Genomic DNA, 26,728 nt, shown 5'->3' with positions numbered 1-26,728 from the left:
TGAGATGTGATTTACAAGTAAAATAAACATGATCTAATACAGGGGTTATCTCTGGGAGGAAAAAGGAAGTTCAGCAAAGGATGCTTAAACCTTTACCCTCTAGGGGATAATATTTCACAGCCTAATGCTGAGAGTCTGGAGTCATATAACTAATTTCAAATGGTAATTTACAGGGCTGCCTCTCGGAAAGGTGCTTGCCTGTTCTCCATCACTGTATGTCATTCATGGAAACAAGCAAAAATTGCATATACTCGATTTTAATGCCGCCCATGAATTATGTATGATGCAAGCTGCCTTTTCTCACACTTCCATATTTGGACTTGAAAAAATGATAACCATATAAACATGTGATTTTATCCTTGCAAAAAAATCCCCTTCACTCTATAAAAGAAGGCATTGACAGCCTAATCTTTACTTCAGAATATTTTAATTAAGAAAAGTAGTTGGATTGTTTACTCTTGTGATATTTCCTATGTGGATAATTCAATTTCCTGAATTCTGGAAAATACCAAGTCTTCCCCTCAGTTAGTTCTTTGTACTGAGGTAGGCCAGCTATGTAAGTGGTGGGCAGGTTTGAAAGACAGGCAATGACATTGGCAAACCCCAGGCTCCAGATGGCAGGCTCAGAAAATTCTCAGAACCTTTTGTGGTTGTGTTTAGGTATCAGAGGGTTGAAATGCCAAATCCTGGTTTTTAAGTGATGGCTGCTTAATTTTATCTTCTGAGCATTTTGATGATAAGGACTAGAACAAGGAATGGGGGGATTACCCAGTTTTCAATAAAACAAGAATCAATGTATATACCTCTAACCAGTCTTGAAACGTCCCTATTTCCAGCCGGTAAGTAAACACAAACCACAAATATCTACTGGGGTGACTCCCAGTCCACCCAGATTTCAGACTGCATTTCTTGCTCTGATTTGACTGAGTGTATCACCATCATTTCCTGAATCACAGGGCCTTCGGGAATAGGTTCAGATAAAGATGTGAACTATTAACTATTTCCTAAAACCAAATGCAACCTTCGTAGGCCTGTGGTTTTGACATTTTGAATCACAGGGCTTGAAAAACAATCATGTTTCTTTCAAATGACCCAGATGGTCAGACCATGAGACAGGTCTGTGTCTTTGTACCTGCTGGGATGGGTAGTGACATTTCTGGAGTCCTTGGTAGTGTGACTCTGAGGGAGGAGAGAATGAATAAAGGGATTAAGGAGGTTTTGAAGATGGAGAGGGGCAGGCACTGGGGCAGCTCACCCTGAGGCCAGCCGATAAGGGCACTCAAGCATTTCCTGCCAGACACTAGTTCAATGTATGGATAAACAAAGGGATTATGTAAATACAGGATTAAAAAATTTAAATGCACATTATCATTCAGAAGAATAAAGCCACTGAGCTTTTAAACTTTAATGATGAAAACGTACCTTGGGAACATCTTAAGTCTGGAAATATTCATGCTAAGGTTAGGAAACTTGAGTTTGGAAAGACAGGTTGATTCTCACTAAAAAGCAGTGTTTTTCAAAATGCCCAATTCTTAGTTCCTAGTTGTTTCAGAAATATTTTGTATCCCTGACTCATTTCTTGTTCCCTGACTGAAGAACTGTGTTATATATTTGGTTTTTAAATAATCCCCTTGCAAGACTGTACATCAGCAAATGAGAAGGTGTGTGTATTTTAAAACCAAAATGACTCTTAAATTTTGTGCTTCAAACCTAATTTTAGGTTAATTTTTAGAATTTACAAAATAATAACATATAAGGGTTATATTTATACACATATGCCAAACTCTACTGAAGTATCTATATCTATTTTTTTTGGTATGTATGTTTTCAAATTATTGGTGGCCAAACTTACATTGCTTACACATTGCAAATTACATTTTTAAACTGGGTGTAAATGATAGCAGTTGATTTCTGGCAGTCTGCAAAGCCATTTTCTAATGCTACAATAGTTATGTTGACTGATTCGCAACTGTGACATCAGCCACAGAAGCAGCTCCAGGAAAAATGATGTTGAAACTCAGCAGCAGCATGGTTAGGGTCCAGGAGCTATGATCAAAATGTGAATTTGTTCACGGGCTAACAGCTCTATTACCAACCAAAGGAAGATTTCTGTGGGACCAAACCAAATTCTTTTTTATGTAAGACTGAGAGAATCCACAAAACTTCCCCCTTTTTCTGTCCATCAAAAGGGGACTGGTGCATTGATCCATCAAAGACTTTCAATCTGTTTGTCATTCATATAATCACTGAATTTGGGTTTGAACAGAAGTGACTTTTCTTAACCAGTAAAGTCAGGAAATACTTTTAAATGTTCATGGTTTTGAAAAAGATAACTTGATTGCCCCAGAGGAAATTAGATGCTCACACACAGAGACAGATGGAAACATGCAGCTGGCTCCTGGGTGACTGCACTGTACTTACGTCAAGGAGCCCACGGGCGCCATCGCTGCTCTCCTTGTTGGCCCTGCACATGGCTTGATAGTCATAAAGGGTAATTCTGTAGGAAAGAATGGAAATGAGCTTCACTAAAGGGGCAAACACAGGAACCAAAGGATGCTATGGGCCAAGCAGCAAGGTGAACAGTCGGTGACGCTACCATCAAGTGCAGCAGTGACAAACACAAATAAATGCAGGCCCAACAAGGATGACAAACCAGGAAAGGGGACCAAAGTTTTGCTACCCCCCAAATGCACCTTTTGGGATATTGATTTTAAGCTGGCTATTAAGAAACACAAGACTCAGAGAGAACCTTTGACCCCCACTCCCTTCCTGTCTAAATGGAATTCAGATGGAAAGGCCTGCTTTAGGAAGGGAATTTTAGCATATTTACCTTAGCCTATTTGAATTAAATATAGCAGATAGGAAGGATCTATGCAAACACTTGTTCTACAGGGGAGACTCTCTGTCCCGTTGTTTCTGGGCTGCCAGCAGGAGTTTGTTTGCCACGTGTTCCCTCTTTCTCCTCTCCCTGTGAATGACCTACTTCCCCCTGGAAATCCCAGACCCTGTCCCTTCTCTTTTGTCCAGAATGGCATGTAAACCTCAACTGCCCAAGGCATTTCAGGTCACGTTCTCAGGTGCCCCCGAATGTACATTTATATCATAAACTTTGGACATTTTCTCCTGTTAATCTGTCTCTGTTAATTTGATTATTAGCCCAGCTAGAAGAACTGAGAAGGTGGGAGGAAAGTGGTATTTTTCTCAGCCACACCAGGAACATGGCCAAGTTCAGGACTGGGGACACAGTCATGTTGCACTTGTGTGACCGCAGAACCAGCTCAGAATGGTTCTATCCTGTCCTATACACAGTAGCCTTTCAGAGACAACAGACCAAAACTGCAAGTCAAGCAGCTGAGTAGGGACAGAGGAGAGACCTCACCTCCAGCTGCACCTGGAAACAAAGTCTTCCCTCCCATCCTCCCACCCCACATGGAACCAAAGGATGGGACACAGCCACAGCATGAGCACCAGTACCCTTTCCGAAACAGAGGGTCTGTCGTCCAAGAAGATCCTGTGCTGACACCTCTTACCATAAATGGCCAAGCTCCAAGGTCCTCCAATTAAAATTTGCCCTGCCAAGACTTCCACATACCTGTTCATTCTCTACCTTTAAGAACCTGCCCATATCCTGGATCAGGGAGTTCATTGGGGCTTTTGAGTTTTAGCTTCCTGTCCTCCAGAGGGGTGCCATTCGTAATAAAATAGCCAGTCTTTCTCCACTGCAATTCTCCGTGTTTAGTGTTTGGCTGCTAGCACAGGTAGACATACTCTCTCTGGACTGTAACACTTGAAGAATAAAGGGAATAATGGTATTGGGGAGGGGTGGGGAGGAGGACAAAGCCCCCAAATTGACAAAATAGTCATTTTGGTTTGACAAGGATGATGTGCACGGACCAGGATACTCCAGAGGGAATATACTGTTCTGAACTGGATTCTGGGATCTGGATGGAAGCCGCCCCAGTCTCCAAGGTCAAGGAAAGCTGGGGAGGGTCATTTTGGATTAAGGAATGGCAGGGTCCTGTCTTTGTCAAGCGCTAGGAGACACGCCTGGCCCAAGATCAGCCCGGCACTTTGGCAACTTGTGGGAAGCCAGCTGGCTCATTGGTTTAATGCCCACTCCCACCACCATAACACTGAGTGTATTCTTACATTTGAAAACAGTGCATTGGATAAGACAAGAAGGGGTGCATTTCTTTTCCTCCACTGGTGATAAAACTATAGCTTTTGTCCCAGTGATGACGTTTACTCAGTTGCAGAGAGGTTCTACTTTATAATTGCTCCAGATATTTTAGTTTCCCATCAACCCTTTTACAAAGTAAAGGAGAATGGCAGTTTCTGAGAGCAAGTTAACAGCTTTTAGATGGAGCAAACACCTTCTTCCAAAGGAGGCATGCATTCCGTCCTTCCCCCAGCTCCCCTTCAAACTATTCTGGGCACCCCAAAGGACAGACACTTAAAGTCCAGCCTGAGTTACATAACAGCTGCCAGATGACATGTTAACACGGCAACACTACAGGAACTTCCACATGGCTGGAAGGGATTCTCCCCGCAGGAATTCCTTTCTAGAATAATACAATGCTTAATGTGGAGCATACTTAATGCTGTGCTGGAAATGGACAACCAGCCAAGTATCTGGCTCGGGGAAGTCCCTGAACACACTTCTCACAGAAATCACTGACAGAGAGCCCTGATAGTAACTCAGCCACAGAGTCAACTGCAGACCACAATCGGTCCCTGCCTGGCCCGGCCTGCCACAGTCTGCAAACGGATCCACAGGGTTTCTATGGGGGACCCTGGAAGGGCTTTCTAGGATTTGGCAAGAATTATTGTTGGCTTCCTCCTTTTCCTACTGCCTGACTCTGTTTCTATAGCTGAAACTTGGGCCGGAGCTGGGGAGAGAGGCACATGCGGTGAGTGGCATGTGTGCGTGCGTGGGGTCTTGTACATGTGGATGCAGTGTGGTCTTGGTTTTAAAGGTTGGTTCTGCCATTTATCCAGGGTGAAATCTTGGGCAGCTTGCTTACCCTCTTCTGGGGCTTCCTTTTCTCACTTATAAAGTGACTCACAGAGATGGTCTGAGGTTTAAATGGGTAGGTATGTAAACGTGTACTGAAATAAACTACGCCAGAAGGCCTAATTTTGTTCTTTGTTAGAGTTGGGGCTCTTAAAACTACCCTGTACCCAAAGGCCCAAGTGACGAATGGCAGCATGACCTCATAGTTAAAATGCCAGCTTTGAAGTCTGTGACACCTGAGCGTACATCCTTACTCATCAACTTATGACAATTTTTTTTTTAACCTTCTTGGTGCCTCAGTGTCCTTATCTGTAAAATGGTGAGAATCATGGCTACCTTACAGGGTGGCCATGATGATTAATCGAGGCTACATGTGTGTTGCATTTAGCACAGTGCATGATACAGAGGGAGCATTCAACAGAAGGCAGGGCTGCAGCTGCTGCTGTAATTTATTAGTATGGTTTTCATTGCCATTATTAATTAGTGGGGGATGGTGTTTAACGTAATGGGAATTGACTCAGGCTTTACCCAGCTGGTTGGAGGATGGACAGGCCTCCTGGTTTTCTTAGCTCACTGACACACATGATAAGCTGTAAAATTCACACATTACTGCAGTGTCCTCATAAGGCAATTTCAGGAGCTGTGCTGCGGTTATCAAGAGACAATGCAGGAAATTCTGTTCACGGGCTTCTCAGCGGAGGACCATGATAACAACAACTGATGTCTATCAAATTCTATTCAGCAACCACGAGCAAGGTACTCTTCTGAACATGTCCCTATGAGACAGTTCTAGTCATTCCCATTTTACAGAGAGGCAAACCAAGTCTCAGCCAGTCTAAACAAGGTACCCAAGTTCACATACCTAACAAGTGGCAAAACCAGGCTGATGGGGGCCAAGCTGATCCCACCTTCCTCTGTCTTCTGCTCAGTAGCAATCTGACAGATTCTAGGAACTGCCTAGAATTCAGCCCTGGACTCATCCCAGAGTCTTATTGGAATGTCACTGGCAGGGCTGCCCGAGATAAGGTCTCAGAACCAATGTCCAGAATCAACTTGCAACTGAAGCTGAGGGGCTGTTGTGGGGTCCCTGGGCCAGGCTGGACCAGCTGGCTGGGCTAGTGAGAGCCCGTTGCCATGGTAACCACCCCCGACAGACAGATGGCAGGAAGCTCAGGACTCCCCTGGGATCACTTTCAAAGGCTGTAGTTTACATGTTGGGGCCAAACTCAATTGCTCTGCGTCAGCCTCCAGGCCAGGGTTCCTGCCTTTCATTTCACCAGGAAGCTCTCCTGATACCATGGCTGGTACCGAGGCTACAAAACAAGCCTCCCCTGTCTTCTCCACGCTTAGACAGCTTTAACTAGACGTTGCAGAAAGAGCGACTTCCCGATTATTACCCTTTTTGAAGTGATTTTGTTACTGTTTTAAATAACTCCATTTTGTGGTACCTGCATCCTGTTGGGCTGATTATAGTTAAAGAACATGATAATTGCCTGCTTTCATTCTGCTCTAAAATAAGCCCCAAGCATGGGCCCAGCCCAGGATCGGTGCTGCTCTGCTGCCCTCAGCAGGAGGAGTTTATTCTTATATAGATAACACGCCTTAATCTCCATGACATCACCACCAGGCCCTTCAACCCCTGGACCTTATCATTAGCATCTCTGTGCTCCCCAGATAGGTCTCTTTGAAACTTTGACAGAAGGCAGATAGGGTCTCTGAAGAAGCAGCTCAAAGCGTACAAACAAAGCCTGGACAACCCTACACGCCCCTGGACCCCGTAGAGCCTGAGATGACAGGCCTGTCACATTAGGGCTTGTTGAAAGCCATTTTGCTGATTCTGTTCTTTTCCAACTCGACAAGAAATCACGACCAAGAAAAATATTTCTTCTAAGAATTAGAAGGTTGAATTTCAAAGGCATGAGCTTAGCTACTTTAGGTTGTTAGGAACTATGGGAACCAGCATTTATCAAACACCTACTATGTGCCTGTGAGGCCAGATACTTTAGCTGTAATGACTCCGTGAATTAGCTTGCTTTGGCTAAACAGTTTGCCTAAAAACCAAACCTGACACAGCTTAACGATAAAAAATACGGCCCTAAAAGCAGGACAGGGGGCATCTGACATAGAGACCCACCGAGGGACATATTTAAGCCCTTTGAAATCTAAAATTGTGAGAAGCAAAGTGACTCACTAAGGTAGCATGTAAAAATATGTATTTTTTTGTCGAGCTGTAAAATGTGTTCTCTGGGGCAGCTTTCAACTTACAAGTGACAGGGGCATGGGGCAGGAACAGAAAATATTCTCAACAGAGGGGCTGTGGCCATGGGAAGCCTGACTCCCTTTTTACCTCTCAGAAAGCCAGGAAGGTGGAAAGCTCAGTCTTTTGACCTGAGTGCTAACAGAAGATCCCCCAAACGCTCTGCCTTCTTTCCTTTTTGCATCGGTCGCCATGTCACCCCACAGCAGCTTCTAACAGAAAATGCACTGTTCTGGAAGATGAGCGCAGCACATCCAACACCGCACAGGTGGTAGGTTTACACAGCCCTGGCCTTGCTGTCTTTGAATGCTCCGACGAGAAATCACTAAAACAAATCTAGGCTGAGCACCCATCATTAGCAGAGAAGAAGCGTCATGTGGCTGCACTGGTCCGGAGCCAAGCACGCAGGATATTGGGGCCACTCAGGGTGCAGTGCAGCACCAGAGAGGGGAGCCGTGAGAAAAGCCTCACTTATTCTATAGATCAAGAAGAAGGTCTGTGAGCACAAAGGCTTTTCATCAACAGGTGCCGATAATATTAAAAAAAAAAAAGGTTGCAGATACTAATCACATACTAATCACATCGGCATCTCACCCAGGTATTATAATAAAAGCAGTAGGAATAAGAAATAATCAGTCACTTTGTGCCAGCAATGTGGGCATTATCTCTGACGTCAGGGGCAAAGTTACATTTCAGAGGAAACGAAGGCTCAGAAAGTGAGCCCGATCCCGGGTTATGACAGCACTCAGGGTCATGACTGGAGGGGCTGGGGTTTCAATCTAGGTCCCGTGTTCTGTAAAGCTGTGCATTTAAACTGCTTCCCAAGCATGGATTCCCACTGGATATCCTGCTCCTTCAGGGGCTCTTGGGAATAGGTCTTGGCAGAAGAACCTGGAAAATGGGATATAAACTTACTCTCGATTCTTAAGGCCACTTGTGAGCATACCGGTTGGCATGTGTTTAACAGCAGTTCTCAACCCTGCCTGCCCGTTAAAATCATAACCTGGGGGACTTCAAAAATTGTACATCCATGCTGATGCCCAACATCACTCTTCCCCGCAGGATTTCATCGGTCGGGGTTGGGGACCTGGTATCAGTTCTCTTTTTAAAATAGTTCTGATATTCAGCCAGGGTGGAGAGCCATGAATTTTAGAATGCGATGCACTCCACTTGCTAATTATCTCTTGTGTGTTTTTGTTTTCTTCCCTCTCAATTTGACTAAGTGCCTTACAGAGAGGAACTGCGACTCCTACAAACCAGCCCATCATCCCAGGGCTGAGTGCCAGTCTGGACATGTTTAGGGGTGTGCTATGGGCTGAACTGTGTCCCTGAAAATGCACATGTTTGAGTTCTAATCCCCAGTACCTCAGAATGTGACTGTATTTGGAGATGGGGCCTTTAAAGAGGTGATTACATTAAAACGAGGCCCTTAGGGTGGGCTCCAATCCAAATTGACTGGAGTCCTTATAAGAAAAGAAAATGTGGACCAAAGGCCATCTGCAGGTCAAAGACAGAGGCCTCAGGAGAAACCACACCTGCTGACACCTTGATGCTGGACTTCGAGACTCCAGAGCCTTAGAAAATACATTTCTATTTACGCCACTCGGCCTGTGCTACTTCGTTATGGCGGCCCCAGCAGATGAAGACACGACGCTTGCTCCACTCACCAGACAGATGGGTGCCATCTACAAACCTCAAGGATGAACAGAATTTCTAATCTCCCCGGAGGGCAGCAGCGATTTGATAAACACAGATGAGTGCTCCAGAGCCGAGAAAGTCCTCTGACATAACACGGCCCTGGAGAGCCTAAGAAGCTTCCTGCATCAGAATCACCTGTGTCCCCACTCTGAGCAGAGTATTGCTCTCCCAGCCACATTAGCTCCAGTCTTGGTCAAAGGAGAACATGGATGCCCAGGGGTCACACCTAGCCGGTGGCTTCTTTGACCAATCACCTGCCCCTTCCATGAATATTAGCTTTACCTGTTAAACTGAAGGGACAAATGGAACCATGATGAATCCCCCATAGAAAAGGTTAAATTTCTCTTGCTGCTTTGTTTAAGAAGTAGAAGGAAACAGATGAATTCTGCTTAGGGAATGAGTTAATGCAAAACCCATTTGAGGCCAGAAACGTGGATGCTGAGGGAGCTTCCTTGCGGTCTGCCAAGGCTGTGAAGTCACATCTACATTTCACAGCCACTGCACCACGGCAATGCCTGTGCTGCACTTAACACAGTGTGGGGCGAGTAACCGAGGCTCGTTACATCAGGACCTAGGAGGCTGGTGCTGCCATGATTACTATGAGTCCAACCCAACAGACGTGATTGAGTGTTCCTGCTTTCATTGCTTGGGGTCAGGCATCATGGCCAGATGAGTTAGATGGTGTCTATGACCATCTGTCTCCAGGACTACATGGAGCAGATGGGGTGTGGGGGAAACTAGGGGTTGTGAACCAGCCTCATCTCTGGAAGGTTTTCAGAAAGGATATCACAGGAAGCCAGGTGCAATATTTAAAGGACTTGAGTGGTTCAAAGCAAACTGGGGCATGCTGGATGTGGCAGAGACTATCATAGTTTTCCAATATCCATTCTCTTCTCCTGCCAAGCGGACCATGAGTTCTCAATATGCTGTTTCCCAGTTTCCTTTATAGCTACATGAGTTCATGTGATTATGCAGAATTATTGCATGGGAGTGAATCCTTTAATAAATAAAACTTTAATAAATAAAATGTATTTATTAAAGTTTCTTAATAAAGAATTGTAATTGGCCTTTTGGGCCTCCCTGAATCCTTCTTCTGCCAACACTGACTGTAGATGTGATGGCTGGATCTGAGCAGCTACATTGGACCATGAAGTAACCTTGAATTTAATGGCCAACTTGGAGGAAGATAGAGAAAAAAAGATATGGTCATACATCCATATTGACACCATTAGGCCCTCAAATTAATATTTTCAGACTTCCTTCACATAAAACAGAAAAAGACGCTTAACCCATTGTTATTTTGTAATTTCCTATTATTTCTAGTAGGACCAGCTACTAGTTGATACATTGGACTCCAAATTTGTTTTAGAAACTTGCTTTTACTGTCGCTTGAAGCAAAACAAGCATGGATGCAAACAAATATCTCTGCAGAAAATACTTTAAATCTGTTCCAACTATGGGAAAAGATGAGTGGTGATTAACAGACCATGGTCTGGAAGCTGGAACCCAAGACATATGAGTTCAAAGTTCATCTCCCTCACTCACTGCTGTGGTGAACTTGGACAAGTTACGAAAATGCTTGGAGTCTCTACTTCCAGTTCCACTTTTGTCAAGTGCAAAGAGTGATAGTGGTTTCTTCAAGGAGTTGTTACCGGGATGAATTAAGGTACTGTATATGAACCGCTTGGCATAATGGCTTGCCTGTAGTTAGTTTTCAATAAATCAGACACGCTGTAATTATGGGGAAGATGCTATTGTTGTAATTGGGCATCCCCAAGCAGCAGCTTTAGGATTTTAATAGTGGTCCATTGGAATCTCTGTGTCTCTGCACTCCAGAAAGTTTGGCCCAGAAACTCAGTTGTCCGAGCCAATCTGTCTTCTTGTTCCCTTCAACGCCACCTTTGACAAAGCATATTTCTGTGGACATGGTCAGGTCAACAGGAAGCCAAGAAGCCATTACATTCATTACATGAGTTGTTGAGTATTAGACATCAGTGGGGCAGTCGGCATTAAAGGAGAGCAGACATCCAAACATAACAGACTTCTCTTTTAACACTCTCTAGACTCCAAGGCCAGGGCATTCACTGAAATGTAATGTGATTACTGAGGACAGGGAAAGCTCCCAGTCACCCACCGTCATGCCAGGGCAGTTCCATCACGTACAGACAGCGGTAAGAAATGGTCCAGCTCTTGATCTCTACCTGATGTGTCACCTTTTTAGGAAGGCAATTAAAATAGCAGAAGGAACCACCACAGGCCATTCCATGCGAGTCAACCATGCTAATGAATGTATGTGTATGGGGTGAGGTAAGAGGGACATTCCCCAGGCCCCAGGGGAAAATACGAATGGTCTGGGAAGATGAAAGCTCAGGAATGTTGCACCAAGTATCAAACAAACAATATGGAACCAAACAGAAAAGCCACGGCCAAGAGAGATAGGAACTATCAGTAGCTCTCCAAGTAAAAACAAATTATTAGCAAGCGGTCCGTTTCTCTGCAAGCCAAAGGCCAGGTGCGCCCAATTGGCCTTTCCTTCCTCAAGCTTAATTAGATACACAAAGAACAAGGGAAGACCCCTTGGCAGAAACCACAAGAATGTTTGCTAAAAGCATGCATTATTCCAGTTAACCCTCACGTGCAGGTATATGAATAATTTTTTTCAGTTCTACTCTGCAGCAGAGAAAACCGAAATTTAGTGAGTTACAATTGCCAAAGTTCAGGCAGCTCTGAAGTGGGCAGCATCTCGACTGGTACCCAGGTACTTTCAATTTCATATTTCTTGATCCTGGCTATCATGAGAATCACATGGATGTTTTGAAAAAGCATCAATGCCTGGGCTTCAACCCCAAAAGCATTGAATGTGAATCTCTTGAGGAGCATAGGTGTCTGAAAAGCTTCCCAGGAGATGCTAGCAGAGGCCAGCCCAGAGGCCCACCCGCAAGGCTGTGCTGTGGAGGTAACTGCTGTGCAGTAACCACATTTTGGGGGTCATTAGTGAGTGAAAAAAAAAAAGTAAAAAAAGACCTCAGACTTTTAGAGCTCTGATTCAAGAGCTAATCTTATGTCCTGTTTGCAATAGCTTGGCAATTTGCAAAGCATTTTCAGATCTTGTTTTAGTTGATTCTCACAAAATTCCCCTGCGGTCCTCATTTTGGTGACTGAGGCTCGAAGAGACTGAGGCATCTGTCCAAGGTCACACGGTGGGGATTCTGGTGCTCAGCCCGAATCTGTTCATTTCAAGTTCAGTGTATCAGAGGCCCTATCAGGAATCTTGAATACTCGCCTATGACTGGCTGTACAGAATTTTTCACTTTTCCCTGGATATTTGACATTGAATTTGCATCACTGGAGGCAAGGAAAGGGGGGAAATAAATGAATCCCAATAAAAATATTTTGAAATGAGATTTTTCTCTCACTAGTTGTAAGAGGGGCGAAGTCGATGCCAATGACAGCAAAGGGCGTCCTAGAGTATGGATTTTGAGAAATGTGACAAGAAAAGCTCTTGCTAGGCATGAACATGGGTGAAAAAGAAAAACAGCTAAAATGAGAAACCCTAAATGAGTCACGACTCAGGGAGTCCACTTACTTTCCATGATAGGAATGAAGAAGTATTTGAAGCTCTCGGTTTGAAACCCAAAAAGCTGACCAAGGCGTTTGGTATCTTAGGAGAAAACACGTGAAGCCTGGGAATGTGGCTTGGTTCAACGATTTATCAACTTCAGCTAAAAGAAATCTGGGCAATCTTATCACTCAGCTAGCCTCCCATCCAGAAAGCTCTGCTTACCCAGATAAGACACTGCTGAGTATTCTTCCTGAGCCGCCCTTTACTTCTCAGACACAACCGGGGGAGCTCCGGGGACTATACAGTGCTATTGTATGGAGAACCAGGTCAAGGGCAGAAGCCAGAAAATTCTCTCTATGCTCAGACTGCAGGATGTTTGAACCCAGCTCTGTTACACAGAGACACAGGGCAAGTTCTGAAGCTTTCTGAGCCTCACCATTTCCATCCATAACATGAGTATATTTATACCCAGGCTTTATATACCCGATGTCATGGGCACATGGCCTGTGTAATTGGTCAGAGCTCTGCGCTTAGAAGGGCTCCGTGCTTGGTTTATGCTCTGTTGCCACTGTCTTGAAATTCTTGACACTTGTTAAACAAGGGGCACTGCGTGTTCATTTTGCACTGTTCCCTGCAGATTGGGCTGCTGCACCTGTTTATACCTGTGTCACAGAGTTGTTGGAAAGGACTTGAAGAGGTCAGGTACCGGGTGCCACCCAGGCCTGGCGTGTGGAAGGGGCTGAGGGAAGGTAGCCATGGTGATCACTCTTTTCACACTGCTGAAGTGGCGGGTGTGTTACTTGGCCCCAGGATACTATGTCATATGCAAGCTAGGTGGACAGAGTCAAGCCAGAGGCTCAGCTAAAGCCATGAAGATGGACCACTCTGTCCCTTAGATGGTTTGCACGTGCTGTTGCCGAAGCTTCTCAAAGCTTCTCCCTCAAGTTGGTAATCTGTTCACACCCATCACTGGCTCTCCTTCCTTCTCCATGGCCTTGCAGACAGAGAAGTAGATGTGCTTTCCCTCTGATGGCACTACTGAGTAGAATGACCATCAGGTCACCAGGAAACAATCCAGGAAAGAGTCCACTGCCCCATAGGCAAACACCAGAGAGAGAGAGAGAGAGAGGCAGCAAATATACACCAGGAGAGGGAGACAGAAGGGAGGTTGATAAAGGGAGATGGCATTCTTCTCTGTGAGCTCCATCTTTCTAGAGAAGATGATGTGCAGCGTTGTCGTATATGAAACTCATTTCTGAAGGGCTGGGTATAAAGCAGATCAAGTAAAAACAACTTTGTGCCATCGGGGCACTGATTGAGATGCTGAGATGAGAGATCGTCTCAGTGAACGGTCCCTGAGCTTTACCTGGGCCCAGCCATGGCGCCAGAGCGGCTCAGTCTCCATGCGTCCTGTTTAACATGGCGCAAGCCTTCTGTCCCACAGCATCGTCAGTTACTTTTGGCTGCATCCTTTTAGTGCTTGTTAAATATAGATCTTCTCTTCAGGAAAAGCCTGTCAACCTAATGCTGTGAGTAAGCACAGCATGCCGGGAAGGGCAGGGGCACGCAGGTCTGATCTCAATGAGGACGGCAGGGCCCCAGTATGGAGACCCCATCATCAGGTGTCCTGGGAAGCCTGCTGAGAAATGTGTGAGTGCTGAAGGAACCTGGTGCCAAGCGGAAAGCAAAGCCAACACTGAGCAAGGATCCACAACAGCAAAAGTCACAGCAGCAGCTAGCAATTATTGAGCCCTTAATATATGCCAGGCGCTGTGTAAGAACTTTATGCTTATTATTATCTCATTAACTCTGACAGCAACCCATGGAAGTAATTATTATTATCATCTTCATTTTCACTGTAAGGAAACCAAAGCTTGGAGAGAGGTAACTTGACTTATTCTAAGTCATGCAGCTAGGAAATGTCAGAGCCTGGATTTGAACCCAATCCATTGGACTCTAAAACCCAAACTCTTGTTGCTCTTCCTGGCCCCAGGAAGGGGCCCCTTCAAAGAGGCCCCGGAGGTGTGTCAACTAACTCCCAGATGACAGCAGTTGCTGTTCCAATGGAGGAAAGTCCCCAGCCCTTCCCTCTTCTCAAATGTGTTAGCTACTCTCCTAGTAAAAGAAAGTTCTAGAGTCATGCCAACCATACCTCACCCACATTAAGCAGAAGACTAGGAATTTAAAATTCTACTACAACCTTTTCTTTCCCCCCTCCCAACAAACTATTAAAAGAAATATCCAAGAGGGAAAAGGGGGGAAAAAAAAAGATTTTGTTAAAGAAGTTGAAAAACATGCTTTCAAATGAGAAACATGTGTGTGATTATTCTTCATCTTTTGTCTCCCCCCCACTACCAAGTTGAAAACAAGCTAACACGATACAAATGTACACATCCACATAAAGATACGAAAAACCAGGGGTGCCCTGGATGGCAGACAACCCAGAAGCTGCCCTGGGACGTTTTAAGAAGTCCAGGAAACTCCATAGCAACCCGAGTTCAGCTCCAAGCAAAGCTTTCAAGCATGTGCACAACGACTCTTGGCAAAAAAAAAAAAAAAAAAAACAAGCTAGAAACTGTACTTGAATTTTAAAAAGGGAATTGAGCAGAAGCGAACCCTCCGCTACAGGCAGGCCTGAAAGCGAGTGTGTCAGAGATTGCAGAAGTGCTGGACTTATGCCAATTTTTTTTTAAATATCATTTCTTGTTTTCCCTCCTTCTGGCACAAACAAGCTATGGAATCACAAAAATTGGGTCATCATTTTCAAATTCCCTGCTTTCAGCACAGGGCTCGGTTGGTCTTGTTGACTGGCTTAAAAGTCTGATTTCCTGAGCTCACACTTGCTGGCTATTGAGCTGCAGGAGTGCCTTTCCCACTGGCAGCCAATGTGTGATGGTTCTCACAGGCGAGCTGAGGTCCATCTTTGTATTTCCTGCTGTTATGTATTTAACAGCATCCAATGTGCCCAGGAAAGCACCACTTCAAAGGCTGCCATTTCCTGGGAGGCCAAGAGAAGGGAGACAAGTAGACTCCTGGAGGATATTCCTGACATCCTGATCTCTCGGGGTGATGGCTTTTCCCATAGGCACTGGTGATCCCAAGAGCATGGCTAGCCTTCCCCGGGAGCGACACTGCGAGGAAGGTGTGCTTCACAAGCCTTTCGTTAGGGGCAGCGAGAGCTCTCAGGACCCAGTTGAGCAGCACATGCCACCAGTGGAATTTGGCACCATCTGGGTTTTCTTCTAGCAGCAGATGTAAACTTACCTCCATCTGGGAGCAGGTGTTGAGACCTTTCACTTGATTTTCTAAAATTATATCAACAAGTTCTCTAAATATCACTTTCCGTCCCTGAATTCCAGATTTCCAGCAAGCTTCCCTGGCTTGTCCATGTGAGACAAAATATACACTCCTCCTTTTTGACCAAGTGAAAAACGTTTCCTACGCTTTTGCACTCCTTTGCTGGAGACTGATATAATTGTGTCCCAGTGCAGGCTCCGACTTCAATATCGGCCTCCAATAAACTCTATACTGGGCGAACAGGAAACTCATTGTGAGCTGTGTTTCTAAGACTCTTAACACTCATGCAGGAGGCATCAGATTTCAGCGAGATCTTCTGGCGCATGAACACAAGTACAAACCAGCCACGGGGTCAAGTCTGGGCTTGCTTTATTTGACCTTGGTTTGTTTTATTTTATTTAGGCAAACTCTCTCGGGGGGTGCAGGGGACCATAAAATCCTTACCTTTTAAAGGAGCCCATTGTTAACAATTTGTTCATCACAGCTCCCTCGACCTCACCAAAAAAGTCTCCAGTCTGCGAGGAAGAAAAGAAGACCCATGAGGAAGTGTAGATAAACAATGTGCCCAAATACCAGAGAAGAAAAAGAAAAACGGACACAGTCTGTCCTAGAGCTGACAGGAGCAAAAGGCAGGTTTTTCAGCACTACTGTTACATAAAAGTGGAAAAGGTCTTAATAGTCCTGGGATAACAGCAAACTAGTAAGCAGATGTGAATGTCCCACAGTGCATGGCAGGGGCGGGGGGAGGGCATTTGCATTGTAACATGTGCTGAGAGCTGGAATTAAAACACCATGCACACACACACACACACACACACACACACACACACACACACACTACCCTTGGATGGAGTAAGTACTAATCTGCACTCAATCCCTTGTGATTAAAACACTACTTCATACAGACAGAAACAGGCTGTGAAAGGGCTTCCTAAGCAGTAATAAAAAGAATTGTTTATAATTCCTGGATGACCTGTTTAGGGAAATATAGCAGTCCTCTTCATCGGCCCTATAAATTTCCTACAGTTGAGAAACCGTCCTTTCTCAAAATCACTTTCTGAGGACCACTCGTGTTTGGTCCACAGGCAGTCAATATGTTGACAAGGAGTGAGACAGTCTGGCCCCTCGAGGAGACAGCACGGTCAGTCAGGTCTCCAGTGGTCTCCTCCTACTCTGGGGCTGTCCTCAAGGCACGTGGGGACCAGAGGTCCTTCCCCACCACCAGCCTGATCGTTTTGCTAGTCTCCTTCATGGCGCTGGCCGAGATTGGCAAATTCCGAATGGTGCATAAAGGATTCACATCCTCAAGCATCCTTCCAGGCTCCCGGAGTCACCACCATCATCGTCTCATTGGGGAGGGTGAACACAGTACAGAAGAACAGAGTGGGGCACCACCCTGGAATGGGCCAGTGTAGACCAGTAGAGAACACCTATCTCTACTGTGGCTGTTCTAAGGTTTTGTACTATAGCTCATGTGCGGGTGGGTGGAGGGCAGTTCTCTAGGAGCCTGAATTAATAATACATTCCATACTGAATCCCAATTCCATTACAACTGAGTGATCTCAACCACGCTCCTTGGAGTTTTGGGGCAGAAAGACCTACATGGACTTTGCCAAAAAGTCAAGAAAGAGAGGCAGAAGAAGGAGGAAACACCGCACTGACAATATTCCACTCTGGGGGCACTGGGACCTTTGGGAATGTCTGTGGGCATGGCACGTGCTGCTGCCAGCAGCAGGAAGGACATTGGTGTTTCATGTGTGTAAATATGCCCGTGTCAATGGAACTGGTTGTTAGAGGAAGAAGAATTACCCAACCTGGGGTGCAGGAAAGCAGACATCAAGCGGGCCTAGGCAGAGCAGGCCAGGGGGCTCCCTGGGCAATGTTGTGGGCCTGCTCCCCAGAGAGACAGCAGGGAACAGGGCCCACACGCAGCGGCCATGGCTTTGTCACAGCCGCTATTTCTGTGCTTCGCGTTGATGGCTCATCCGGCACTCACTGCTGAACCATACCCGCCACGTCCTTTCTCCCCAGTCTCAGCCCCTCACCATTATGGCGGGTGGCCAGGGTTCCTCTCACAGGTGATTAATTAGGCTCCTTGCTCTATCAATCACTCTTCTTTAAAAAAAGAAATCATGGTAGTATTGGCTACTCACCTTATATGTTTCAGGGGCACAACACTGTAATCTAATATTTGCATATGCTCTAGTGTTGACCACTAAAGGTCTAGGGTCCGTCTGTTGCCATACACGAATAGCTTGGTGTTTTTCCTCCCAAATGGGGATAGTACCATAGGCCTATGGACGTCGCTGCTGCCTCAGAGTCTGGCCTCGTTTCATAGGCTTATTCTCCCTATCTAATGGCCATTAACTGTTCAACGTCCACTGATGTTCAGCAGCTGAGAACATGGGGTGTTGGCACTTTGCGCCTCAATAGTATGATTTTTCACCCATCAAAGGTGCACTTAAAAATCCCACAACAATCTTCTGGATAAGAGCGGAAACAAGCACAGTTCCACACGTTCCCTGGGGCCAGTGCTGATAAACGAAGAAGCACTGAGCTCTGACCCTCAGGAACCACACTTAAGGACAATGAACTACTTTATGAAGCATCAATGGGCCTATTGTACTGTTGACCACCAAAGAATTTCAAATGGTTTAAATGGGACTGCATTATAAAATGTTAGTATCCTCCAATACCAGAGTTAGAAGGAGTCTGACTAGTCAGCCATCTTCCTTTCACAGAGCCTTCAGATGGCCCAGGCAGGTTAAGTGATGTGCACAAGGTCCCAAAACTAGTTACGAAGAGAGCTCCCGCCAGAAACCCTCTCCCTTCGCCTCTCTGTTACACCACACTGCTAACCATGCTTGTATTTTACCCTCTTTTAATATGCTAATTTAATTTATAATTGCAAAAAAAGGTTTAAAGGAGAAACCCATGTTTCTCTATTACAATACTATTGATTTTAACTCTTATTTATAATTTCAAGATACAGTGGTGATTTCTGTGCTCAGCCCCATAGTTGTTTTTTTTTCCATCTCCTTCCCTCCTGCCCCCAACATGGCTCCGTCAAAAGAAGAACATTCTTTGTCTTCTGTGTTGAGAGCCTAAGTTAATCTTCGAACTCAGATAATTGATTTTCAGAAAGCAAAAACTATAAGGAATAATTATGCTGGATATATATCTGTGTCTGTGTATATAAAAATTATATATGTGTGTATACACACACACACACACACACACACGGAGATAAAATATCAAAAGGAGGAAAACTCCTTAAGATTGTCCAAACTCTTTAAGGCACCTCTACCCTTGAGGCAAAGAGATCTATAAATTGAACATTTTATGAGTGAGAGAGCAGACCCTGAGCTCTATAGCCCCCCCCCTCACCCCCCACTGGGAGGTAAAAACTCTTTGGGGCCTGCTGAGAAGGAGGTCTGACATTCTTAGAAGGATGGAAATAAGGTTTTATAATCTCCTGCTATGACCTCTTAAATATAGACCATTGTCTCAAAGCTTTAACACCATAATTTGTTTTCCTTGAGCCGAGCACATTGTGAACGCCTTACTCTTGAGTCGGGAGAAACTTTTCGCTCACCTGTGTGTAGTCTTCAGACACCAGAATAAATCCATTATTGTCTATGAGGTAACAGTTCACAGTCTAGAAAAGAAAAATACCACAGTTTCAACTTTGTATCCTCAGACTGCTTTTACACAAAATGACGTACTTCCAACCTGAGGGAAACCTATTTTGGGTTGTTTTGGGGGAATTGGGAATGCCTCTGGCTGTAGGAGGTAAGGCCATGGTTTAGCTAAGCCCACAGCTTATTTTGCAAAACTAACAAACAAAAGCAAAACACCAAGCTAAGCCTGAACACCCTGGATTAGGATACAGAAGAATACGCATTAATGATTAATTACAGTTTGTCTTCTTTTTATTTTCTCTATAAGACCTGAATAATATTTCCCAGGAACAGTGTTCAGAGGCCCTGAGCCCATATTCAAAGCGGTTGAAGTGGAGGCTGTTTGGAAAGCAAAACGCCAGCACAGTGTCATTACTCTAATGATGTATCAATGAAAACACCATGTCAGCTCCGAAGACCATCAGGGGACCAGGTCATATTTTTTAATTTGTTCATAGACTTAGGCGGGGGGGTGAGGGGCAGACTTCTGTTAAAGGGGCCCCTCAGGCCTCCTAAAGGTTTTCAAACTGTGTTTTTAATTGGGAGCTGGATTTGGAGGCAGGGCAGTTAGCTTTTGGTAGCTCAGACTTATAAATTGTGGAAAGCAAGGTAACCCCAAACCCCTGCTTCCCCTACACTACTTTAATCTCAAGTGAATGATTTGCTACAGGCTAAGTTTTAATTACAGTGCTGTGGAGTTTAAACTTAAGGTTTAATTCCGTCCTTGATGTAACTCAGTTTCTATTTATTGCAGCTTTACATACCAACTGCAACATTTAATTTGTAACATATCTTTACCCTGAACTAAATTCCCCCTCGCTCCAGGCCACCGCAGGGCTGATGTTTTCTGGGACATTTACCTATCCATGGAGTTGGTTTTAGTCAGGCATAAAAAGCACAGCGCTGAGTTGGTCAGAAAGGTTCATCTTTAGCACAAGGCAGTGGTGGAGAATCAGCAGAAAATGAAAAGCCCTGCTAGCCCCTTTTATGAAAGACTTGGCTGCTTTGGTGAGCAATGGACTTTCTCTCGGTCACTCAAAAGGGCCAGATGAGTGGCATGGGTAACCTGGTCACACTCTTGCTACCTGAAGAAGCTCTTAGCTGCACGGAGACTGCTTTGGCCCTGGTGGGACTCCGACCAACTTCATTCTCCATTTTCAGGAGGCCGTATTACGGAAGCAATCTCATAGATCTGTGCGGTCCAATATGGCAGCCATGAGTTACATGCACACTTAAATTTCATTTTAAGTTAATTACAATTAAAATTCCAGTTCCACAGTTGCATGGGCCACATTTGAGTGCTCCATAGTAGCTGTAGCTAATGATTACGCTTCTGGACATTTCCATCACTGTAGAAAGTCCTTTTAGTCAGCTGTGGTTTCTTTTTTTGTTGTTTATTTGTTCATTTAGATTGGTACTCCAATGAGTTTTAATCCAATTTACATTGAGTTAAGATAAGTCCATATCCTTGTTTATTTGAGTGTCATGATCCTCATTTTCCAGATCTAGACACTGAAGCAAAGGGAGGTTACCCCCAATTCAATCAGTAAACACATGCTGAGTATAGGAGTGGCCTCCATATTCACATACTGACCCTCTGAATCCTCCCAGGTGTGTAGAGAATCAAAAGTCATCATAAACCACCCCTAATTATAAAATTAGTTCCCACTCAAATGTCCCTAGCCAATTTGTACTCTTTATATTAGACCTATGGCTTTTGTCACTATCTCTGTTTGTCTAATGTTATAACTATTGGCCAATACGAGGCAGGTATAAGGGAAATAGATTATAAAGTCAATTGAAAATCTTGTGAAAGAGGCAAAATTTCATGAAGTCCAAGAGAGTGATGTTAGAGACCAGCTCCAATCACAGAGGGAAGTCATTGGCATTAGGATCTGTCAGAAGTAACTCATGAAGAAAGAAAGAAAAAAAAATCACTGTAGATAATATGAAAGATGCTCCCAAAGAGAATGATTTCAAAAGCAAGGGACGAAGAGCAGCTCCTGGGGAAACTGGTCAAACTCTACCATATCTGACTCTCCTGTGATCATTCTGAGAAAATCAAATGTAAAGTAAAGAAGTCTATATCGTGGTATTTTATAATTTTACCAGAAACATTATATAGTTGACCCTTGAACAACATGGGTTTGAACTGTGCTGGTGCACTTATATGCAGATTTTTTTCAGTAAATACTGTAAATGTATTTTTTCTTCCTTATGATTTTCTTACATTGTCTTTTGCCTAGCTTACTTTATTGTAATACATATAACATACAAAATACGTGTTAATCGACTGTTTATGTCATCAGTAAGGCTTTCGGTCAACAGTGGGCTATTAGTAGTTAAGTTTCTGGAAAGTCCAAAGTTTACACACAGTGGTGTTCAAGGGCCAACTGTCCTCCCCACTCCCAAACCTCACTCAATTTTATTTCTTTGTTTGGATAATTAGAGTATAACTGCAATTATAACCTAAGTTTCTTAAATAGAATAAATGTATTTTCACAAGTTCCACTTCCTTTAGAGCCAACGCTTCAAAGAAATGTTTCATTATGTGCTGTAAAGGAGGACCTCTGTGCACCTTAACTGGCCAGCAGTGGGTGGAATCGAGGTCGGGATGGCCATGAGGAGACCTGGCTCTCAGGCACCTGCCCTTGCTCCCGCTCTCTTGTGATGTGGAAGGGACAGATGTGAGAGTTCTAGAGCAGGAGTTAAGGCTGTGTCAACTCAGAACTTGGAAAACCAAGCTGTAGGAATAGAACAATGGCACCTTGGGGAGAATGCCAGTGGAAATCTATCACACAAAGAAGTTCTTCTTAAAACGTGTGGTCCTCTCTAATAATAAGATGAATTAATAGGATGCATAAAGAAATAATAATACCAAGGAGAAGACAAAGAAAAGAACAGCAGCTATAGGAGGACATCAACTCACGCACGTAATTCTTGCTTTTCACACTGTCAAGTAGAGATTATCCACTTGGACAGAGGAAAAAACTGAGGCCCAGAGATATTACCCTTCCCAAGGTCACACAGTGAAGCAAGTGGACATGAGTCCAGTGCTACATGGCCCCAAAGCTCACTGCTTTCAGGGGCCAAGCCCTCTTCCTCACCAAAGACAACAGGACATCGTTAGGGTCCTGGGGTCGTGCTGGCTCCTGAAGGCTTTTCCTGTTTGCAAAAAGCTATCCCTTAACATACATATCGCTAAGGACAGATCTCATCTGCCACATGTCACCAAAGGAAACATGACAAATGACAGAAAAACCAGCCAGACCAGTTAGGACCCCGAGTGTCTGGAGTGTTAGTATTATGGCTGAAACCAAGTAAAACCAACAAAAGCGACTGGTGCTTGGGGTCATTTGGTAAAGTGGTATCAACCCCAATTTTAGGTCACTGGACTCCCCAATCATATGATTTTGAAGTTAGTATCTGAAACCAAGTGACTTTGTCAGATACAGCTGAGGGGGATTTTCTGTACATCTCCATCCCTTGCTAAGGAACAATCTATGGAAGAAAAAAAACAGAACAATATTATAAGCTACAGTCTAAAAATACACTTGATGATCCACTCGTTTTGGTCTGATTGGTCTGCAACCTACCAGCTGGTGATGGGACGAGGAACAGGAGGGCTGACCGAGGCCCCCGGAGGACTGTATGTCTGAGCTTTTGTTTGCTCCAAAGGCGCCTGACATTTTGCTCCAGCACAGCAGGCACGCTCTCCTGGGTCAGGACTGGGGATTAGCATTTGCCTCGGCTACACTGAGTACCAACTGGCATTTACTTCCATCTAACATTTTAAAAAAAATTTACCTTTTCTTCCTTATGTTAGGATTCCATGCCAGGACCTTGATGGCAGAGAAGATGCCATATTGTACTTGTTGATGAGTAAGTTTGAATTTCAAGGTTACACAGATAATTAAAAGATCTGGCCACAGTATTGAGCAAGAAACAGATAGTGACAATGTTACGATTTCAATCAGTGAGAAAATCACAGGTCAAAAGCGAGGCTGCTGTGTCATTGATGTGACCTGGTTTGCTGACTCTGAAAGGCATTAAGTCTTTCTGAAAGGTATTAAGTTTTCATAGGCAATGCTGTTTGTTATGTTAGGTAAATTTAATCACCACAATGACTTCCTGAACAGACCTCCCTGCCAACAACCACTTGGGTTAAATTACTACTGGGACGTGCAGTGGAGTGGAGTAGGCCCACTGGAATTAGGTGAGCAGGGTACTGGGTTATGGAAAAATCAGAATTAGCCAGATTCCTATCTGATCCATTGCTTTCTCCATGTCTCTTTACAACAAATCATATTCAGTTGCCTTCTCCACCCCCCCTCCAATAAAAAGAAATAAAGGAGCTATTTTCTTAGCTTTCCCTCACTATACTACGTGTCCCCCATATAAAGCCAAACATCTTAGAAGGTGTCTGCCCATCACTCTGTCCCAAGGCTGGGCTGGCAGGCTGGAAGCCTTGGAGAAATGAGGAGCTCAGTTTCGACAGATATCGTAAGCACCTACTCCATGGCCACCTCTGACAAAACATCTAAGGATGTGGTTGTCTGAAAAACGCAGAGATAAAGACAGAGAGAGAAAGCAGAGAGAAGTTGGTTTTTTTTTTTTTTTAAAGAAGACATCTTTCTTCAACTATTTGATGACACACTATTGCTCAGAAAAGTTCGATTCCAGGTCACAAAGGCAGAACAGGCAGCACCTGAGGTTAAAGCCCCAAGCCAGGCCATGGAAACCGGGCAGTCAGAGATACGAAGGAAGGGTACCTGGGGGTGTGGAACAGGGTGCCAAGCTTGTGTTAGCTGGAAGGTGGTATTAGCCCCTAGGAAGCTAAGATACTAGCTTGAGACTCAGGGACTCTGATATTTGCTATCAGTGTGACCTAGAACAAAGTCTGTTAACACTCCGAGTGTCAGTTTTCTTATCTGAAAGATGGAGATAGCAATAATTATTTCATGGCGTTGTTGAGAAGATTAAGTGGGAGGGTGAGTGCAAAGTGCTGAGCACAGTGTGAAGTGTGTAGTGGATAGTCAGCCCTCAAAGAAACTGCTGACATCCTTTCAGCACATGTTTATTGGTCACCTACTGTGTGCCATCTTAATAAGCCTCCAAATGCTATACATGTAGAGTTTCTCAGAGACGGAAGTTGTTCCACATTCACAGCAAAACGTTGTGGAGGCAGGTTGGTTGCCTGTTGTTTTCATTTGTGAGGAGAAAGAGAGAGGAGAGGAGAGAGAAGGGAGAATGGGGGTGCTGGGTTCTTACACCTGATGGTGGGGCCTGAGTTTCTGCATCTCAGGCACACAAGGTGCCACTTCTTCCTACCTTTTCTCCAGGTCTCACGATATATTTTGATCGTGGAACAGATTGACTCTTACTTCACATCACTTGTCGTACCTTTTCATCATAGGTCAACTATCATATCAAAATTCTGTCTTTTTAAAAATAATTTTATTTTCCAATGAGAGTCAACATACAATATTATATTAGTTTCAGGTATACAACAGAGTGATTAGACATTTATATAATGTATGAAGTGATCACCCTATAAGTCTAGTACCCACCTGATACTATATGTAGTTGTAATATTATTGACTATATTCCCTATGCTGCACTTAACATCCCAGTGACTGTTTAGAACTGCCAATTTGTACTTCTTAATTGCTTGACCTTTTTTACCCATCCTCCCAATACCCCCTCCTACCTGGAAACTATCAATTTATTCTCTGTATCTATGACTTGTTTCTATTTTGTTTGTTCGTTTATCAAAATGCAAAGGGGTCACTTTGGACAGAAGTGCCTGGTAGGAGTCGCCTGTGCCCTTGCCCTCAATAGTTATTCCAATGACCCTCTAGCCCCACTGGCGGGGCTGGGTGATTCCGGAGATGGAGGGATCTGGCTACTTGATTTAGCCCTTCTCACAGCCTGTCATACTTCAAGGAGGTTTTTCAGATTCCAGAGGAAATGCCCAAAAGGTCTCACAAGTCTAATCATGACTATTGTTCTCTATTCCTTTGGAATCAGTGAGGACGGCAGCTGAATTTGAATATGACAATTTCTACCCACTCACTGCCCCCACCTCTCCTCCAAATGCCTTGGAAGGGGAGAACCTTCTCACCATCCGCTCTTTGCAGAGCACTGTGCCCTCCTCAGGAGATGATGGGTTGGAAAGGTGAGTGGGAGGAGAGAATGAGAGGAGTGAGGAGACAATGGTTCCCGTGGGTCAGGCTGACACCAGACGTGGGCATGGCCCTCTCTCTTCCCTTCCCCCTAAATGCCACCCAGGTGTCCACAGACCACAATAACCTCTGCCACCTCAGCCCCTTGCCTGGTAAGCCGTGCCCATAAAGCACTTATGCTCTGGGCATTGTCTTCAATGTCATCCCCTTCTTTATCTTCAGTGACTTAAATGTTACTCCTCAGAGAAGCCTTCCCTGAGCACCCCATATTCATTTAGTTCATAATACTTACTACTGTTGATAGTCCCACATGGCATTCCCCCACTAACTAGTTAGCCCCTGGAGCACAGGGGGCCATTTCTGACTCTGTTTCCCATTGGCTCCCCAGGGGTCGAGGTACCAGGGCTCAGTAAACGTGTCTTGAAGGAATGAATGAGTATTTGACGTACTGCTTCTATGCTCTGAAGTTAACGCTCACCCTGGGTGGACTGGAGCTTCTTAAAAATCTTGCCATTGCCTGGGCCAACCAAACGTGTACCTCTGCAAGATGGGAAGACCTCTGGCCACACCGACTCCACCCACCAGCCCAGGGCACTCCAACCAACGTCCAAGGAGTCCCCTGATGGGTGAGACAGTGGGGCCAGAGTGGGTCCAAGGCAAGGCGTGTCTGATAAGTCTGAGGGAGGTGGGCCAGGTCTTCAGTGCCGAGGAGAAGGCATAAGCATATGAAATGAATGAGCCCCCACACCTGTTTTTAATGGGGACCTGATCACTTGAGGGCAGTTGGGGGAGAAGAGGGACACGGTCTGAAAGGCTTAATTAAAAGTTATGAAAGGAGAATGACACATGGAAAGAGTCTGCCGAAAGTTTGGAAAGGGGCCTCAGTGCGATGGAAGGGCTGGCTTCTCCATTTAAAACTATGTCAGCTGGTTGCCTGAAGCCCAAATTGAAGAGTCAACATGGAAAGCGGATGGCAGTTGCGAAGTGCAAAATGAGGACGTGTGAGCATCAGGTCAAGTTCGGCAATCAAAGCCA

At 44.7% G+C, this 26,728-nt stretch overlaps 1 protein-coding gene across 1 annotated transcript in view; it reads right to left on the bottom strand.

The window, feature by feature from the left end:
* The window catches only part of LOC109389079 (voltage-dependent calcium channel subunit alpha-2/delta-3), a gene marked incomplete at its 5' end in the record, with an annotated part of 298,701 nt that overhangs the window by 57,499 nt on the left and 214,474 nt on the right, over window positions 1-26,728 (bottom strand). The window contains 3 exons of the mRNA XM_019654329.1: window positions 2,422-2,497; window positions 16,273-16,343; window positions 19,424-19,486. Of these exons, the coding sequence (XP_019509874.1) occupies window positions 2,422-2,497; window positions 16,273-16,343; window positions 19,424-19,486 (210 nt within the window). The remainder of the gene's footprint in view (window positions 1-2,421; window positions 2,498-16,272; window positions 16,344-19,423; window positions 19,487-26,728) is intronic.

The sequence above is a fragment of the Hipposideros armiger genome, unplaced genomic scaffold, assembly GCF_001890085.2.
Source record: "Hipposideros armiger isolate ML-2016 unplaced genomic scaffold, ASM189008v1 scaffold_220, whole genome shotgun sequence".
NCBI lineage: Eukaryota > Metazoa > Chordata > Mammalia > Chiroptera > Hipposideridae > Hipposideros > Hipposideros armiger.
The sequence above is the reverse complement of the archived record's forward strand: the minus strand, read 5'-3'. Positions and strand labels throughout refer to the sequence as shown.